The 19,442-nt window shown below is 41.6% G+C and overlaps 1 protein-coding gene across 1 annotated transcript in view; it reads left to right on the top strand.

Moving 5' to 3' along the window:
• Positions 1 to 10,755: 10,755 nt before the first annotated feature.
• The window catches only part of LOC104840016 (chromosome unknown open reading frame, human C1orf21), a 78,157-nt gene continuing 69,470 nt past the window's right edge, over positions 10,756 to 19,442 (top strand). Inside the window, exon 1 of the mRNA XM_010580690.1 lies at positions 10,756 to 10,849. Coding sequence (XP_010578992.1) covers positions 10,756 to 10,849 — 94 coding nt within the window. The remainder of the gene's footprint in view (positions 10,850 to 19,442) is intronic.

Consider the following 19,442-nt stretch of genomic DNA (forward strand, 5'->3'; position numbering starts at 1 on the left):
TTGAGTGGAGTTGGCAGGCCCTGATGCTGCGCTAAAGATCTGCTGACCTGGAGAGTTGCAACACTTGATCTGCAAAAGTGGCTTCAAACCAGCTTTGGATGAACTGGGTGAATCCAAAGGTACCCATCCTGTGTGGGTACATTTTGGGACAGTAGCTGGATCAGTCGCTCTTAAGTCTTGATTGAATCAACTGCAAATAGCTTTGAATTTAGCCACTTGCAAAGAGGAGTCAGGGCACAGATGACGTGACCTTGATGTCCTGGGTGGAGTGGCAGAAGTTCTGCTCATGCTGCTGGGAGCAAGCGTCCCTTGAAGAGGGGACACCACAGGCAGCTGGGAGCAGTAACCTCTGCAGACATGGACCATGAGTCACAGCTCTTGTTCAGCTGGCTGACCTTTGTGTTGAAGGAGGTAACAAATGCGCTGATGGTGGATCAGTGCAGGTGAGGCCTAGAGATGAAGATATCCAGCTGATGCTCAGCAGTGAGCAGCTGGTGGGTAACAGCACCCAAACCATAACAGACCTTTTCCAAAAGGATACTGTGCTCTTGATCTAACTGTCCTTTGCTTCAGGTCTGCAAGGGTTTTGCTGAGCTGGGATTCATGGGTGAGGTATAAATGTTCTCAGAGTGGTTCTTAAACCTCTTTCTGTACCAAAAATTGCTTCTTAATGATTATTCTGCATGGTGTTTGGTTTAAATAAATTCAAGTGGTATCCAGAAAAAGTTTACACCATGAAATAGAAAGTTGTGCTTGATGTATTTTCCCCCAAAATTTCTCATTTGAAAGATTTAATTTGTTTTATACACAACTGGTTTTAAACACTGTTTTTTTGAGTTCAAATAGTTCCCTAAACTGTGGGTCAAAGCGTAAGAGCACAAAGCACGAGAGATGCCAAGTAGGAGCCAGCTGCCTATACACAGAAAATCTAACATGGTTGCTTTTGGGGGAATGTAACATTAGACCAAAGTAGAGAGGCAGGATTCTAACAGCCTGAATAAGATGTAGGTAATTTCAAGAAGACAGAAGTTGGTTTCGACGTTTTTAATCCTGATGAGGTGTGTTGCTGCCTTGACTGGTCCTTGTTGTAACCCAAGGAAGTCGAGCACCCCATCAGTGTTGTCAGTGGGAGGAGAGCTCTGCAGCATTCCATGCTCCTGTGCTACTGATCCAGCTCTGGGCTTGCTGGTTGTGTTTGAGTTATAGCTGTGTTAATATGAAATGAAAATATTTCAATTGTTTTTGGCTAGTCTACTGCTCATTTATTTATAACATAGGCCGGAACATGGTTTAGATCTTATTTTTTGAGTATCCAGGTTTGGTTATGCGTATATCCATTCACCATCTCACCACTGAAAGGAAAACTCTCCATTACTTGCTCTATTAGCATTAATGGAGAGTATGGCAATATAATTTATGATGTTCTAAGACTTTTTTTTTTTAATTTAAAGAAAAAAAAAAAAAAAGGAAAAAGCCCTTACCCAAAGCAGTGGCTTGGGTAAGCTCCTAAATCTGTGTTGATGGAATGGAGTAAGGAAATGTTTTTTGCAAATGCTGAGCCTCCAGCAGGGATGTCCAGAAGTGTCCATGCCTGAGCGCTGGATGGGGAGATGCAGTCAAAGAAGGGGATGGATCACAACAGGTTTTACAAGAGCGGTGACACATTGCTTTTCCTCCCCATAGCCCAGCTCCTCTCTTGCCTATGTTTTTTCAGCTGCCTGTTCTTGGCCAGAGGTTTCTGAAGCTCTCCTGCTCCTGAGCACAGCCTGCTTTCTCAGCTGCCCTCCCAACTCAGGTTTCCAGGAGATAACCTGAGCGATAGGGTACGATATCACATAGGGCTCTCAGATCAAACCATACCAATGCAAACATTCAGGTACTGTGGCCTTAGCACCAAAAATCCTGTTTTTTCATCCTTGATCCTGAGGAGTAGCCCTGCTAAGCAGGAGGGGGCAGTCAGTAGTGTAATTTTGGGAAAATGGGTTGCAGTGTGCATCCCTTTCAGTCCTACTTGTGCCATTTACATAGGACTACGGTTAGGCAATGTCCTGACTCTGTGAAAAAAATCCCCAGAAGAAATGCTGAATCCTATACAGTTGTTCACAAAAGCTAAGAGTGAAATGAGCCTCTTTTTTAGCTTTTATCATTAATTTTAACTGATGATTTTTAGCTAGATTGTAGCTGTTGTTTCAGCTGTAGAGGAGACAGCTGTGCATGGGAACGGGTGCCTGTGCTGGGATTACTCCTCGCTGGCCTGGATGAGCCACCGCCTGTGGTTGCACTGTGTTGTTTAAGTGTTATCAGGTTAGTGAAGAAAGATTTCATTTTTCTCAAGCTCATCTCCAAAAAAAAAAAACCGGACACCCCTTTTAAATTGTTTCATGCTTTACTTGCACAGAAACAGCAGAGGTGCATATGGCAAATGTTTCCTTGCAGACACATTAGCAGCAGGTCCCCAGCATCTCACCCCCCTTGGCTTCTGCATAGCTGAGTTGTTTTGTTTTAATTTCAACCTAAGTGGCACACGAAGTAGCTCCTGCCACAGCTCTTTGAATGAAAAATGCCTCGGAAGTGACCCAGGGGGCAGATGGTGGGCTCTGTATTGCTGCAGAGAGATCCAGCAGCCCTTAGGTCTCAAAGGAGTTTTGCTGTAACAGGAGATGCTGCACCCCGGTGCTGGAGAGGAAGAATTAATCTCTGGTCTTTCAGCATCATTTTGCACTGCCACCACCACCTTGGGTGCACGGCACTGAGGTCGGATGGTCTGAAGAGCAGGGACGGAGACTCCTGTGTGCACGCCAGCTCTCGGGAAGTCTACAAGTCCCTTTCCTGGGGAGTGTAGCTGTGCCAGATTTGTGATACGATGAAGCAAAAAGTGCTCTTGTTGGGTTTTGAAAGATGCTCATCATCACCACACAGAGTGGAGAGGTTGTATCTCGCACAGCTGGAGGCATCTAGCAGACGCACCTCTGTGTGATTATTTTCACTATCGTGGTAGCACATGAGAAAGACTAAGAAGTAGTTTGGGAAGGAAATAAAAGTGTGGAAGAACAAAGGATAAAGATTAGACCTCCAAGTCTAAAAAGTCCAAGTCTCCAAGTCTAATACCACTGATGTGTGGTATTAGATACTTGATGCTTTTGCTGTTGAAATGAAGAAGTACGTGCTTCGCGTTTTTAGGAGAGCCACTGCTTTTTTTGGGAGAGGGACTGTCCTAAAAAGAGTTCAGCTCTAGGCCAGAGTCACTGTTTACATCTGGAGGTGCATTCCCCATCACTGGTGGGAAAGGGGCAGGAGGAATTTGGGAGGACGAATCTGCTTTTTTCACAGTGTGGTAATTACCTCTCAAGGTTTTCCTCCAAAGTAAATGGTTTTGTCGATGGCGCAGCTGCAGCTACTACATCATTTTATTTTAGTCTAATTCTAAAAGATGGGGATGATTGGCTAGGTGTAATGATTGCATCTTTAAATTATTTTTAATAAGGCAAAACAACAGGAGGGAGTTCTCAAAAGGGAGATGATGCTCAGACCCATACTTAGACATGTACAAAACTTTGTATAAATCACTGTTCCTGTACCTCAGAGCCTTTTACTGTATCTTGCTTAGTAAATCCTATCTTGCTCTTAAACCATGAAGACAGAAATGAAATTAAATAGGAGAGCTTATTGTTGGTTTTCTTTATGCTTTAGAGGTACATGGGCACCCTACCCATTACGGTAAGTGCTGGAGATTATGCTTAGATATACAGGAAAGTTATGTACTAAGGAGAATTGAACCTGGCTTTTCTGCAGTCCTGTCTAGTATCTGCTATCACACCAGCATGCCTGGCTGGCCTGTGATCACCAGCACTACATTTCCAAAATTCCTTTGTAAATAAATCACAAAACAATCCTTCTTTCATGAAATTTGAGTTTTAGAAGTGACCTCAAGCCACCTAAAGTCAGTGGAAAGGGTCTTGTTGCCTTTAATCAGGTCCCTCATGCTGGTGTCTGTTGGGTCTTCAATCATCTAGCACTGTCTGTGACCCAAAAGAGAAGTACTGGGCAATGGACTGATATACTGTAGTGACCCACCAGCTCTGAAACTGGCACTGAAACATGTTTAATAGGAAACACACATCTGAACTTTTTGTGCGTGTTGTGGAAATCTCTACTGCAATTCTGTAATGTCCTTGTAACAGCTATAGCAATTGCTTATATAGAAGCAGGAAATATTTAAAGTGTCATCAGCTTATTGTCATGTAATCTTATTTTTAATGAGAAGTGCTTGTTTTTTCTGCAAAGGGAAAGTACATAGGATAAATGTCCTGATTCTTTGGAAATTCTGGTTGAGTAGCACCACCTACTATGGTGAAGAGAAGCTGCGGGACTGCTACTGGTTTGAAAGAGGCTGTGCAGGTGAAATATGTTGTATGAAAATTTTGCTTTCTTGCCAGAAACATATCATCTCTAGTGCGTTTTTCCTCTGTGTGCAAGGAAGAAAAGCCCTACAGCATTGCCAGCCCATAGTCTTGTAAAGTCTCATCTGTCTTCAATATTTTGTCTATTAATTCTCCTAGAAAGAGGGAAAAAAAATAATTAGATGCTGAAACTGCATTCTGTAATGGTGGTGGTAATCTTTCTATTGCTACTTCTAAAGTATTTGAGGTTTAAAAAACCAAACAGTAGAATTAATTAATCTTCTTTGGAAACAGCAAAAATGGTAGGTCCTGTGACTGACATATCTTGCTCCTGGGTTGCTGGGCTTTTCACATTGGTGTTACTTTAACTCTGCCCTGTGGCAATGAAGAGGAAGATTGAGATGCAGTTCCCCTTCCCTTCCTCACTTGTATTTTACTGTGTAATGTGTGAAATGTCTTCCCAGGGACTCACTGGTGGTATTCTTCCTTATGAGACTGAGTAAGGAGAAAATGCTCCCTAGAAGTATCATGTTGCTTTTGAGAGCTATTCTATCTGGAAATCACTTGTTGCTTTAATACATCAAAAAACATTTATTGGATCAGCAGAAATGCTGGTTGCAAACAAAAGAAAAGAAAATGAGAGGCTAATTTTGCTGATAAAAAGGGTAAGATAAGCCTCAGCGGGGCAAAGTCTGTCCTGTAATAGAATGAGTAACCTGATGATATGAATTAATAGCATTAATTCAAACCAGGCCCTCCCTGCTGGGAAGAACTAGGTAGATGAGCTTCTGTGGTTTTTCTGTCAGGTCTCTTTAGCTGTCAAATTGCAGTATTCTTGTTTGCTCTTTCAGAAGTGAGTGCTTCAAATACAATTTCTGCTGAGCATGGCTTCCTGAGAGAGGATACATGCAAATGGCAGTTCCACCATCCTGGGCTTATTTAGTTTGTCAATGGTATTTTTAGTGCAGCTTGAGTAAAAAGCTGTAAAACTGTGGTGCGCTTTCTCTGTGTTTCCTTGTGTGTTATTGATTTTTACAGTGCCGCACTCATTCTTTTCCCTTTCTGTGAGATTACTCCTGCATTCACTCAGCTGGCCGGCACAGTGTGTTTCCAACAGGTTGCTGAAATGTGGTAATAAACACAGAAATTTTGCATCACGGAGGCAAACAATTAATAGAGGGGAGAAAATGCTTAATTTCATGGCTATTAGTATCAACAGGCAGAGGGGAGCTTGTTCTGCCTATGGGTTCAAAGGAACAGAGCATCACCACTCACTTTGACTTTTCTTTTTCCCCTTCTACCACTGCAAGGTATTACTCCAGAGTGTTTGCGACTCTCATTCTGCTGTAACCTTGCCCTGTTCATTTAGCAAGTCAGTGGTTAATTTGCAATATAACTATGCTATTCACCAGCAATGCTGGTTCGAATAATTTGAAGAAGGAGAAGCAGAGTTTATAGGATATTTTTTTTTTTTTTAATCTCCCCCCCCCCAGGCCATTGGTGCACTTCAAAGGCAAAAGCTCCAACTTTTTGACTCAAAAATGCCTTCTGATAGTTGGGGGAAAGAAACCCCAACAACCCCAAAGCCATCTTTTCTGGCAGAGGTGGTGGAGGGTAGCTGAGGAGGAGGTGTACCATAGTGGGGACTCCCAGGTGCTGACTTCCAACAACCCTTGTGGAAGGCAAATTCAGAAGACATTGCTGCTTTCTTCTTTTTGGGGGAAAAAAAAATTCAAATGGAAATCAAACAGGCCTATTTCTTACAGGAAATAAATACAATTAATAGCACTAAGTTAAATCCTTGTGTTCTCCCTGGACTAGGTTGTATTATAGGAGAAGGCAGTGTGGTTTTTCTTTGTAGCTTAGCGTTTTTTTTCATGTTGCATGAAGCTCATTGCTGTGATTTCTTGAGCTTTGTGAAATTTTAACCTGATTTCCTGCATGGTCAGCACGGAAGGAAACTTTTAGATGTATCTGCAGCCTGAAGAAGGTGAAAGATTGGTTATCTCAGTGCAATAAAGATGAAAACAAATACACCTGTGGTAACAGAATAATTAACATAAATTTGTTGTAAAACAGTGGAGATCCTCCATTTGCTATTAAGTGTTTGGTTTTCAGCTGTGGAAGCAAAATGTGTTTTGTCAAGGATGCAGCCTTGGACATGACTGTCAGAAGTAAGAGGTGAGGGGATAAGTGGATTAATGAAGTGTTGAAAGAGCTGGTAAAAGAAAAAGCACAATATAGACAAGCTTAAAAAAAAAAAAATTTTGCTTAAGGTTTCCAATAGCAATCTCTAGTCTAAGAATTGAGATCCCGTTTTTTTAGCTCAGAAGAAACTTGAGGTACGAAGTACAGCATCTGAGAGTGTCTGTAGTCTTCTCTTGACCCACACATAAGATGTTAATCTTAAACCTGCCACACTTAATTTGGGGTGGTGTAGACACTTTTGATCTGCCTGAGAGATTTTTCTCACTAGCATTTTGCAGATTGGAGCTTGTAAATTGCCTCTCAAATCTTGATAATTAATGATGGTGGGTGGTGAACATGAACTGCAAATGGTTTGAGGTTTTCTTATTCTTTTTGGTTTTGGCTTCTAAAAATCTGTATGCCCCCAAAATGCTCAAGAAGACAAAAGGGAAAATTATATTTGTGGAAAAGTGGGGGAGGAGGCAGAACGGATTCTGCTGCTATTCGAAGTACTGCCTTTCACATCGTTAAAACCCTCTGCAGGCATCCAGCTGAAAGAGGACCAGCACCTCATTTCTGAGTGATACCTGAATCTCGTCACAGCGGGCTTCGATATGCGGGCAAGAGAGGTTTCCCTGAGGCTGGGGACAGTGTAAGGCTGGGGAGCGTCATGGTGTTGTGTATCTCAGATTTCATCTCTTATAAAATTAATGCTGCTTTTCTCTCACTCTCTCTTTTTTTTTTGTTTGGTTTTAAATCCTCTGCTAATTCTGGCTTGTGTTAGTTATTGGTGTCTCAGTGTCATCTGTCTTGCTGTACTATGTGTCTGTAGTCCAAGAAACGTGCCTGGAAATGTGTGTTGGACTTACCTTGGAGGTCATTTTGGAGTAGCTTTCTCAGCCCAATTTATTGGCACAAGGAGAAATTGCCTTCATAATCCAAGTGTTAGTTGTGTAGTTTTTTCAGACACTGCTGTGATTACTGTCCTTTAATGTAAAAGATGAAACTTCCAGTTCTTGTATTCCCCTTTGTTTCCTTTAATCGCAGCATGCCTTTGAACGTGACCATATTTTTAGTAAGGTTGGCGTGTGCTACCAAGATACTGCAAGAAGAGATTTGACTGTGGATGTTTTTTCCTTCGCTCCTCCAAAGAGCTTTATCCTTCTGCATTCACATTTTGTGTCTTTGCTCCTGATTGCTTCTACAGCTCGCCAGCCCTGGGTGACGGGACCATCAACCTCCTGGGTACTAATCAACGATTAAGTATTTTGCAATTTGTTTTGCTGCATGTTGGCTGTGTATAAGGCTTCACAAAAAATCCCCTCCCCAAAACCAGCTCACTGCTATGTTATGAAATACATTTGGTTTTTATTACTAAGCAGCTGTTTCCCTTTTGTAAATGGTCCCTGCTGAGAGACAGAAAAAGAAAGAGGAAAAGTAGTTGAAAATGGCAACAGCGTAATTCCTTCAACAGGTACTTCTGTGAGTGCAGTTTGGCTGTTCTGTGACAGAGATGCTGGGTTTGCAGTGTGCGGTGATTTTCCCCCATGTACAGTGTGTTAGCAGTCCCACCTACATACCTCCTTGTCTTTTCTGGGGTTACATCGAGTCTCCCCTTGCTCTTTGCCCCATAGCCAGCCACATCTTTTTCCCTGGGATAAAGTAACTGGTTATATTTTAAATAAGAAATCAAAGTTACTGTTTTCAGGCTCTGCTTATCTTGAGGCTCCTGCTTTTATCTGAAATCTGAAACAGGGACTCTGTGGCAAAAAACTTGATCATTTTTACCCCCTCATTTGTTTCTGTTGGTCTATTAAAGCTATTGTCTTTAAGCAAATTTGCATCCTCTAAGAAAATTACTCCACATTTAATTTCCAGTCCAGTTAGCAGTTCCCGTTCCCAGTCTGCTCTTTCTCCTCCATCTCGCACACCTCTGTGTGTCTTGACCTACCTCCTGAGCAAGCACAGTGTGGCTGATGCTTGAAATCCTTATGGAGCCTCATTTCCCACCCCAACAGTGAGATGAAGACCTGTTACCTTAATGCAGGCTGTCATGCTCTTTGGACACATGTGAGGATAAATTGTAATTGTCAGCTGTGACCCTCACTGCATTGCAAAAGAACAACTTACATAGTTTACATAAAATGAGTGTATCGGTATTTATGACACATGGCAAGCATAATTAGGATGGCCTGCTCTGGATGCTGATTGCTTGGATGTGCACAGAGGGATCTTGAGAGCTATTTGTGTCTTAGCAGGGCTTATAGCTTTGTCTATACATCTGACAAGCAGATGTATTAAAATGGTTTGAAGAATAGCCTTGGCAATTGCTTGAGGAAGCAGAAAGCTTCCCTAGTATAATACTGACTTCTGCAAAACCTAGGTTTTCTTTTTAAAAAAAAAAAAAAAAAAGTATGTAACCACATAGAGTTAAAATAATAGCTCAAGGGGGATCTGCTCGCTCCCTTCCACTAAGAGGATGAATGCTTGGTTTAAAATCATGGGTTTTTGTGTGAGTAGCTAGCTGTGGCTAAGGGAGAAGAGGATTGGGTAATTAGAAGATTACACTCAAGTGTGCCTATATGGGGGGAAGGGAAAAAGGAGAAAACATGTTGGGGAATATACTGAGATAAAGAAAAATGCACGTACAGGTGTGACTGGGAGAGTTAGCTGCTTAGAACAGGGACTGAGCATGTATATGTTGTACGCTTTGAGTGGAATGCCCTCGTTAAGTGGAGAAAAGCACTTTTCTGTGCAGAGCAAGATGGAAGGTGGAAGCTGGTCTGTGAGTAGACGTGAGAGGTGGTTCTGCATCCAGAGTCCTTCCTCCTGCATGGTAAAAGTTGTTCTTCAGGGAAACTGCGGCTGCAATAGCAGAAGCAGAATCCCTCTTGGCCTCGCTGGCCACATCCTCGTTTCTGTGACTTTGGGGATGGGCAGGGAAATCCCTCCAAGGGTGGCTGTGGAGGCCCCATAACCACGTCCTGATGTGTCATGGTGCTGCCTCAGCACGGGCAGGTGTGCTGTTCGTGCTGAGCGTGCAGGCAAATAAAACTCAGAAGATTTTCTTTGGGGTTACACCTTTCTGGTAGGATGGATACTGCTATATCCTAGGTAGGAGCACCCGTCTACTGTTGTAGATAAAATTCTTGTGGTCGGCATGGAGTAAAATGAACAACATCCTTTTAAAGTAAATACCCAGAAGTAACGAGTTAAGAAATTGTGTATATGATCTTATGCTATAGCTGAGCTAAACAACTCAGTAAAAAGGGGTGGTTTTCATTTTCCTCTAGCTCTTCTCCCCTTCCAAAAGATTTGGCTGGTGGAAAGGCAAGCCTGGTCATTCACCCAGCTTTGAAGTTGGTTTTGTTTGAGTGTGGAACCATTTAGTCATTAAACAGTTAATGTTTTTAAATTTTTTTTTTTTACATAAAATATTGCAGATATAAATTAGCTTTTCCTTCCCCCCTTTGTTTTACATGACATCTGGATTGTTTAGCAGTGTTATTGTATCTTAAGATGGGTATAGTTGCCTTTTTGAGCAGTGGAGGTTTAATGGATCCAGTAGAATAACGAACACATAGTAAAAAGATAGTAAAGCTGGCTATCCTCTTTCACATCTATTAACATAAGATCTTGAATTGATTCAGGGGGATTATTTTGTCTGAACACTTGCAATTAGCAGCTCTTAATCATTTAAACACTTTGTAAGAAATCTGGCTTGACAGGTAGATTGGTAAAAGGAACAGGAGGAGCAGATATTGCCAGTTTCTTGTCTTCTTTCCAAAAAACCCCATGTTCTGTGGGAATAGCCAGGTGGGTGGGAAACATCTGTGTGTACCTATATCATACTCTACCTATATCATATCATACTCTAGCTATATCAGCTGTTTACTGAATATGGTTTTAAACACCTAAGATGATGGAGACAGTCTGTGCTCTTGTACTCCTCTTCACAAACCCCATTTTTTTTATTTCTTGAAGCTCTACATTTAGAGGTTACCTTTTGTCAATATATGTGGTTAAATACTTTTCTCTCTCTTTTGCTGTCTTTAGGTAGAAGTGACTTGACAACCACACGGGAAAGAGGATTATTTTTAACACAATGAGCGTGCGTCTCTAGACATGATTTGTAGTTTGGTCCAGCTGGAGCTGTCTGAATGAAGCTATGGGCTGTGCCTCCGCCAAGCATGTTTCTACTGTTCAAAACGAAGAGGAAACTCAGAAGGGGAAAAACTATCAGAACGGAGATGTGTTTGGTGGTAAGTGTTGCAGGATTTCATCTTTCTCCAACATCATGAATGTTCTGGAAGGTATATTTGAGAGCCTTAGCCTTTCACAGAACATAAAGGAAAATGCATGTTAAAATAAATCATGATGATAGTGCAGTTAGCCCCTCCACGGGGCAGTACCATGACAGCTGAAACAGAGGTTGGGGTGAAATCCTTAGTGGAAAATTAACATTCTAAGTGATGTACAGTACTGCACTGTCTTTAACTCCATGCATCCGGGAATAGTTCAAAGACAACAAGTTGCACACCCCCTCATATTTATACATGTGTCTCCGTTATATATTTGTCATTAGGTACCAAAACAGTTGAGTCATTTCCTAAAAATAAAAATCCATTCAGTCAGAAAAATAATTCCTCAATGCTGTTTTCCTGTAAAGCAATAAAACATTAGTTCTGAAATCCTATAGCAAACAGGGTTTGAAGGTACAATGAAACTAGAAATAACCTTCTGTGAGGGATTCAGTGGTACTGGGAAGCTCTGAATGTGGGATGAAAACATCTGTTTCACTGTGTGGGACAACTGGTCTACAATCCAGGTCTTGTCACAGATACTTGTGCATCAGGAAAGGTAAAGTGATATGAGATAAAATCCATAGTTAGCTTCATGATTGCCCCCCCCCCCAGATTCTGTTAGTATATTCTAAGTGGTTTTTAGATAATAATCTAAATCATAATTAAGTTTTTAAAATGTCAAGAATTATCTGGAAGACTGTTCAGAAATGAAATTTCTAGATCTGCCCATATATCTATCTGAAAGTTAAGTCAGCTGTGAATAAGCTGACTTGGTACTGTTATTCTTAAAATAGGTGCATTACTACTGAGTGTGCCAAAGTTCTGTGGTGGTTTTTATAGCAGTTGTTTGTGTAATACTGGGAATGACACATCTAGCATTAAAAAATATCTCCCTTTAATTTCAAAAGCAATGATATTTTACTTTCTCAGCCTTTCTGAGGGCTAGCTTGCTCTCGCTGTGGATTCCAAAGTAAGAATACCTAGATGGGTAATCCGAAGAGAAAGTAGTTGTTCAGCAGACTTCAGGACTAAATGATGGGTTCTTTTCCTGTGCGTGCTCCTTCACTAATGCTAGAGATACTGGTTTTGGAATTGTGAGTTCAGTATGTTGCTCTTATTTAAAACAGGTTTTAAGTGCTGTCATGAACAAAAAGCCCTATTAGTTTCTCAAAGGAAACTGAGTTTATATTTTAGCTGATATTTAGCGAGGGAGCAATTTTTGGCAATATGTGTGTCTCAGTTTGGGGGGGGGGTTGTTGGTTTTTTGTTTTGTTTTGTTTAACTGCATGCTGCAGGCCAAAGACCATAACTTTAATGACAAGAAACCTAAAGTAACTTCTGGAGGCAGAGGATCAAGAAGACTGAAGGAATTTTAAAGGGCACCCACTTTATAGAGCTGGACTGGTGTCAACAGTATCATTTAGCTATTTTGGAATCCATCCAAGTGCTGTTAATTGTCCCCTATTTTATAGAAACCTATCAATGTCAGGAGTAATACCTGCTGTTAACCATTTTGTGGCACATACTTTAGGTATGCAGTTTGTCATTGCTAAAGATCCAGTTCCATGACTGATCCTTTTTTAGCAGAGTTGGAGCCTGTGACTTAAACAACTTGTTGAATGGTAACCAGAATGAGCACAGAAGCCACATTTTTCCCTTGCTGCTGAGGGACAGCCTCTAGATCAGGAATTAGGTGTATGAGAAAGGTGAGCTGGAGTGTACCTGGCTTTACTGCTGTCCTTTTGGGACCTATAAATGATCAAGAGGATGCTTAGAAGCAGGAAGCCTCATGCTTCATATGTACAGTGCTGTGCATAGTTCCTGAACACAATTTGTTAATACAAAAAAGAGAGGCAAGATAATTTCACCTTAATATCATATTTGTCATCCTTCTTAACAATCTTCTGGACTTGCCAAATGCCTAGAGCTCTTTCATAGCAGACTGAATCCTATTCCTGCTTCCCGTGCTTCCATATTGGAAATCATAGTGGCAATTGCATTGTTTGTTATGAGTTAGACCTGAAAGCTCAGAGTATTCTTCCCACTTCGTTTTCTATTAAACTTCCATGTTGTTAGTCCCAAATTAATTCCATGTAACATTCTGCAGAGTTATTCCTTAAGTCATCAAGGAGGAAGTCAGTGCCGTATCAGAGGCCTGCCATCATCAACTCCCTGCAAGGAGAGAGCGTAGCCGAGCTCAGCTAGAATGACAAATCTTAGCAGAATAAGTTCCCAGAGATACAGGAGGATCCACAGAGTCAACAAAGGTTAAAAAGCATTGCAGCACTTCCATCATGCGTTTGCCTGTCCAGTTCCAGGTGCCAAGAACTGCTGAATGTTTCCTTCCTTATTTCTGGGAAGGGACAGAAATGTCTCATTCAGCCAGTAGCCAAGAGCAGAGTATCTCTGCAGCCTGTAGGGATTGAAAATTAGCTGCAGAATGACTAGGCAGAGCAAGACCAAGGTGAGTGTTAGGGAAATCAGATCATTCGTGAGGAGCAAGAAGGTAATGGAAAGGGAATTAGAGGCAGTCTGTAAGAGAAGTAGTTTTGGGGAAGGAAGCAGCAAAGTAAAAGAAACAGAGACGACAAGTGGGGTTGAAAGGTGGCTGATGTAGTGATAGCGTCAACAACATCCTGAGAATATTAGTATGCATATATTGTGATGTTCATAGATGATGAACACTTGCAGTGTTCGCATCTGGGGACTAATCTGACAAAGTGCCTGTGCAGAAGTAGCAGGTATGAGCTCCATAGTTGTAGTAGCCCAGATTGCCTCAGATGTTTCACAAGTGGAGGAATTCCTGAAGGACTTGGAACAGCAATGACAGAGTTAGAGGAAAATGCCTCAGTGCTGGTGCTGCCTTCCCTGGGCAGCTGGTGTGATCTGAAAGTCGTGCCTTACTGTATATTGCCCCTTGCTGTTTGCCTAACACCTGAGATGAAAATGGTATGCTTCTTTCTTCCTTGAACATTGTACCCAGACAAGTTGCAGGCAGAAAGAGTCAATAGTAAGGATTGTACTTCCTATCTTGCTTTTGTATTAATATTAAATAGGTCATTTTGAGTGAGGAGAGGTATGAGAATACTTTGGTTCTAGCCAACTTTGCTCTTACCTATGCCTTAGGCTGCTGGGTTTTTTTGCCACTTAAGGATTTTTGTAGTGCGTGGTTGTAAGCATTAGCCACATAGCTGAAAAACCTTCACCTTCCCACATACCACTCTTTTTCCACAAATAAGTGCACTGGCAACAAGGCAGTTGTTCATGTTATTTTTTTTGTGAGCTCTGTCTTCGGTGCTCAAGAGCTTTCCCACTTTCCTCCACTGCTGTAATTGCAGCTCCACAAGTAGCAAGTGGAGTTACCGAGGAATGAACTAGACGGTCATTGATACCATTGCACTTGTTTTCCAGCTGGACAATAAGAACTGCCAATGCCAGCCTACAGTGATGAAGATGCTGGGGCTACTCTATACCATCTCTGCTGTCAAGGTTGAATAACAGTGGAAGTTTCAGAGGGCAGAGAAGGGGGTTAGTCATAGCCTGGTGTTATAAGGTTCCCTCTTGTAACTGATGGAAAAGAACTGTAACTATGAGAGTGTTTGATGGGGGGAGGAGAGAAGACCTGTCTGGTTGCTGTTAAACATGGACTCTTGCTGTATGTGTAGTGGAGGCAGGGAAACATCCTTAGTTGTCTGAACTGAAGAAGAAATTGGGGTCTCAGAACTGTGTAAATGGTGGTGTCTCAAAGCTTCTCATTTGGGGTAAGCTCATGGTACAGGACATCATCAGAAAAGGAAGGATGGGAAGGACCTAAGCAATTCCTGTACAGCTCTTTGTGCCTTGGATAACAATTCTCTGTTCATGTTGCAGAAGTTGCCAGAACAGCATTGTTATTGCATTGCCAACTTTGATTTCCATTGCTATGAACACACTTCTAGGCCTTCAGCACTTTTTCCTCTTCCTTCCAGGGGAGAAGCAGGCAAAGAAGCAATGCAGGGGTTAAGAGTGCCAACATGGCTACAGCTTTGCCCTCTGCTTTTTTGTTGTCACTCAACTCGCGTGCCACAAGCCACAAATACTTGTTTTGCAGTCCTCCCTCCAAGCCCTCAGAAGGTGGCCTGTCTAGAAGACCACTTAACATTTCCAAAGCATTCTTCAGGGGTTCTGATGTGGCTTAGGGTTTATCGACCCTTCTTTGGAAGAAAAGGAGATAATTTCCAGGTATAGAGTGTTTGAATATTTTTTTTTCTAATCAGTAGTTTTTGTTCGGCTATAGATGTCACTTTGAATCCAGAGACTATTTTCTGAATTGCTCGTAGTGGTGCAGTTCTGCTTCTGTTCTTCCTCAGAGCCTCTAGATGCTTTTTCCTTCTTGCCTGGTGATGGCTGGTTGAAGCGAAGTCTATTGACTGAGAGATCATTGCTTCTGTGAGGATTTTTTTTTTTTTACTTTCAAAAGTCACTGCAGGTTAAGATTCTGCTCCAGTGCCTTATTTTCTCCCAAGCTATTAACCTTTTTTTCAGTTGGGCGGTCACACTGAGCCAGGTGTTCACTGTAAATTTGAATTTCTAGTTTTTAAAACCGAGAAATCCACCTTGAAACCCATGAATTCTCTAAGAACAAATTCTGGTTAACTGAAAGCAAAACATAAAACTTTCCATCTTATCCTAAACTGTAGAAGGCATGCTGCATGGTGCTGTAATACATATTTAAATAATTGAGTTAGCAAGCCTATCAAAGGAGATGTTCTAGAGAAGATTGAATATAATAACATTATTATGTCTTGTTGGCCTCTAATGACTTTAAAATCCCTCTAATAAGGATAGTAATAATACATCTTAATTTGTTCATCATTCCACTTCAAAGCTGATTTCCAGGGCAATACATAAGAACTATAATAATGTAAATAGCAATGAAGAACAAAATGCCATGATAGAGCCTTGAGTGTTGTTGATTTCAGCATGTGTTTTGATGATATAATGTCTCTTGTAGATTAATTTTATTTATGCCTTTTTTAAAAAATCATGGGATGTTCATTTGGGAAGGAGGTTATTGACGTAATTTTTTGTGTAAGAAAATAACTAGTAATGTGATTTGTTGTGGGGGAAAAAACACAACATTTTAGAATCTGTTTATTAATCTGAGAGGCTAATCCAGGCGTTTATATGGAGTTCTTGGGTGCTTTGCAAAAGTGAGAGTAAACATGACAGGTAAGAATCTTCTGGCAAATTGGGAATATCCATGCTGCATTAGCCGGATAGGATTTCTGTTATCAACAGCAACTCCAATTGCTAAACCAGTCTAAATAAAGTTGAACGCAAAGCACAATAGTTTATAAACCAGTTTATCTCAGAGCAGCTGGGAGAATGCTAGAAAAGGATATCTTCAGCATCGAGGTATTGTAATGGTATTGAAAAACTGGTTGCTTCACAAGCTCTAGTGTAGTCATCTTCACAACTTTCCTGGCTTGTATTACAGACCCACCCTTGTTTTAGAGATGGACAACATGGAGAAGATTCATGAGGGACCCGATGTCAGATCACTTGCAGACGTGCATGCCCTTATCTCTGCTCTGCTCTTCCTCACTTGTTTTTTTCAGCAGTTTCCTCCTGGGTTGATATTTCTTCCCAAATCTTTTGAAAATGCCATAGTCCAAAAGCCAAGCAAGAAAGTTAGAGTATTTAGTGACGGCAAGTATTGACCTGTCCTGTATGGTGGCAGTTGTTCTGCAGTATCAGGAAAACAACAACCCATCTCATAGGGAGGACTCCCTTCTCTCACCAAAATTGAGGAGTTCAGCCTAGCCACCCAGAACAAGTACGCTGCTCTGTAGGTGCCATATCTGAACTGGAAGGAGGTAGCTTTATTTGGCTTCTTGTTCACCAATACCACCTTTTAAAACCCCAAATCTTTACGAATTCATCATGAGTTTTCTCATTTTGGTGTTTTCTTTCTTCCTGTATGTTTTATGGTTTTGTCTCACTTCTGCTAACCCTTGCCTTGTGACAATCAATTATTTCCTTCCTTGTGTCTGCTGTGCCTCATCCATGTGGGTATCTCAGTCTGCTGCCCAAGACAGCAGAGCTCTGACTTATTTTGATGTATGCTGTGTGCATTTGAAGTAAGTGCCTAAAGATGCTAAAATAATTGAAACTTTTAAAACATGCCCATTGTATACAGAAAGAGAATAGCAAGGGGAATTTTGGACTATGACTTACCTTTCCTAAATATGCATTGTCACCTCCAAAAATATTGTGCCCAACCTTGTAGAGATTGGTTTGTTTTGAAGGCTCTTTCCTTAATAGGCAGGCCTAGAAGTATCGTCTTATTCAAAACTTCAGTCTCAGGTTGTTGCTCAGGTCACTTCAAAATATCTTTGGGCCTGGCAAGCCTGTTCAGATGTCCTTAATTAATATGAGATAACTTCCTAAACCTGCCTTGTTCCTGTACGCGAAATTCTGCACATCATCTTCTGGCCATTTGAAGTTCTGAAGTTGTGAAGTTTTCAGATGAAACTTGAAGTGGGAAAAATATATTAGAAGTGTTTCCAGTGCATAACACCTTCCTGTTACCTCTCCCTTTCCCCCAGCTATCAGAAAAAAACCTCTAAAATTGAGAAGGAGAAATTCTTTCTTCTGAAAGGCAGCATGACCATCCTTACTGAACTGAAACTATCTGGAAAGCCGTAGCTTAAGGAATATAACTTCTGTCACGTTGACCGTGAACGCATGCTGTGATCAGAAGGTCTTGCTGCACTAGGCTTCACACAAACACACAGCTCACTTTGCCTGGCAGCATTTATTTTATTGACTATTGGTCAGCTGGTTAGCACTCAAATAGTAATTGCTCCAGCTCATTTGGCTGTCCTGACATGCTTCTGCAATGTCAGATCTTACTCATTTTAGGGACAGTAGTGATTATGCATAAAGGGACCACCAGCACCATGCAGTGTCCTAATACCATACTGGATATTTTGAGACAATAATGTTTTTTAAAGACATTTTCAAACATGTACAAATATCTCTGGTACAACCACAGGCACTCATTCCATGCAGTGCTTAATCTGAGCTCCATGGAATTGAGTGGCATGTAGGCACCTGGTCTGAGGGGTGCAAAACTTTAAATATCACAGTGAGTTTCAAAGGAGGAGATTTTCATTGCTTAAATTCAAATTCTGGCTGATCTCCTGAAAGGGTAGCTTTCAAGTTGTTCATGATTTCAGCAGCTAATGTTACAAAGTAGATCTTGCTTCAGTGCCTGAAAGCTTAAGAAAAGCAGATGAGTGCATTGCAGTGTAGGGCTGAAGTATGCGAGCATCTTCCAGAATTATACTGGACTCTGTTTTTCCTCACTTTTTTATTCAGTTGAAATTATATTTTTTTAGTTTAACATCATCTTTGTTTTTATGCACCCTGTTCCAACCCAATTTGGTGATAGCCTGCTTTCTTATCTAAGGAAACATGGGTCAGTACTAAACATGTGTTTCAGGAAGTAAGCAAGAAGAATAGAACCAAAAAATCCTTCGGTGTTATGTTCATGTGGGAAATGTAATAAAATTGTGTTTGTTATCTAGGTTTATGGTGTATTTGTGTAACTCTGAGAACAACCTTAGTAAGTCAATAATTTACTATTTTACTCCCATACGGAAGCAACAGGGTTTAAAAAAACAAAACAAAACCAAATCCTACCCTCAGGTTATGTCTGGAGACATGTTAGTGATGAACGTGTGTAAAGAAAGTGTTTTCCACATGAATTCAAACTCTGTATTTTTACCTTTTGTGAGTAAAAGTGGCTCACCTTTATAGCTCTCTCGGAAAAGGTAGTGCTTTTGCAGTGTAAGGAAGAAGCTGCTCTGGGCTGTGGGTTTGCTCAAAGAGTGGTAGGAAGACAAGCTCTTTATTCCACCCCAGTAAGTAAATATAGAAATATATAAAGAATATAAAACGAGCCTTTTGTAGAAGGTGTAATGGGCCAGCATCTCTCCTCGAGCAGGAGCAGGGTTGTCCCATGAGTGCACATAAGCTGGGAGCTGAGGGTGACCCCAGCGCCCACAGTGCCCTCACTGATGGGGTACAGTCCCACGGGGCCTGAACATGGGCCAGCGCCGGGTGCTGGTGACAGGGTCCGTCGGCAGTCCAAGGCACGGCGATGAACCAGGTCCAGGGTCTTTCCAGGGAATGCAGTGAGGAGCAGCAGGTGACAAGGCTGGGGGCAGGGCTGGGGACAAGCTAGAGCTTGCTGGAGGGGTCCATCCAGGAGACGAGGTACCTACAATGTGTGTTTGAGGTCTCTCGACCAGAGGCAGGACTAGAGACAGGCGGACCTGCTCTGGCAAGGACTGAAGGCCCAAGCCTCTGCCAAAACAGAGCTCCTGGATCCACAGGCAGAAGATGCAAGTGGGGGTTTCGTGAGGCTGGTCGTGGTCCCTTAGTGCACTCAGGGCCCTGACAGCATCTATCTATTAATCATGAGCTTTATCTAATGACTGTGATTGAACTAGCTCTCCCTTCTCCTACTCCTCCCCCTTTTGTTTTTACTTGCAAGTGGAGC

The sequence above is a fragment of the Haliaeetus leucocephalus genome, unplaced genomic scaffold (genome assembly GCF_000737465.1).
Source record: "Haliaeetus leucocephalus isolate CR32 unplaced genomic scaffold, Haliaeetus_leucocephalus-4.0 Scaffold730, whole genome shotgun sequence".
In the NCBI taxonomy this organism is placed as follows: Eukaryota; Metazoa; Chordata; class Aves; order Accipitriformes; family Accipitridae; genus Haliaeetus; species Haliaeetus leucocephalus.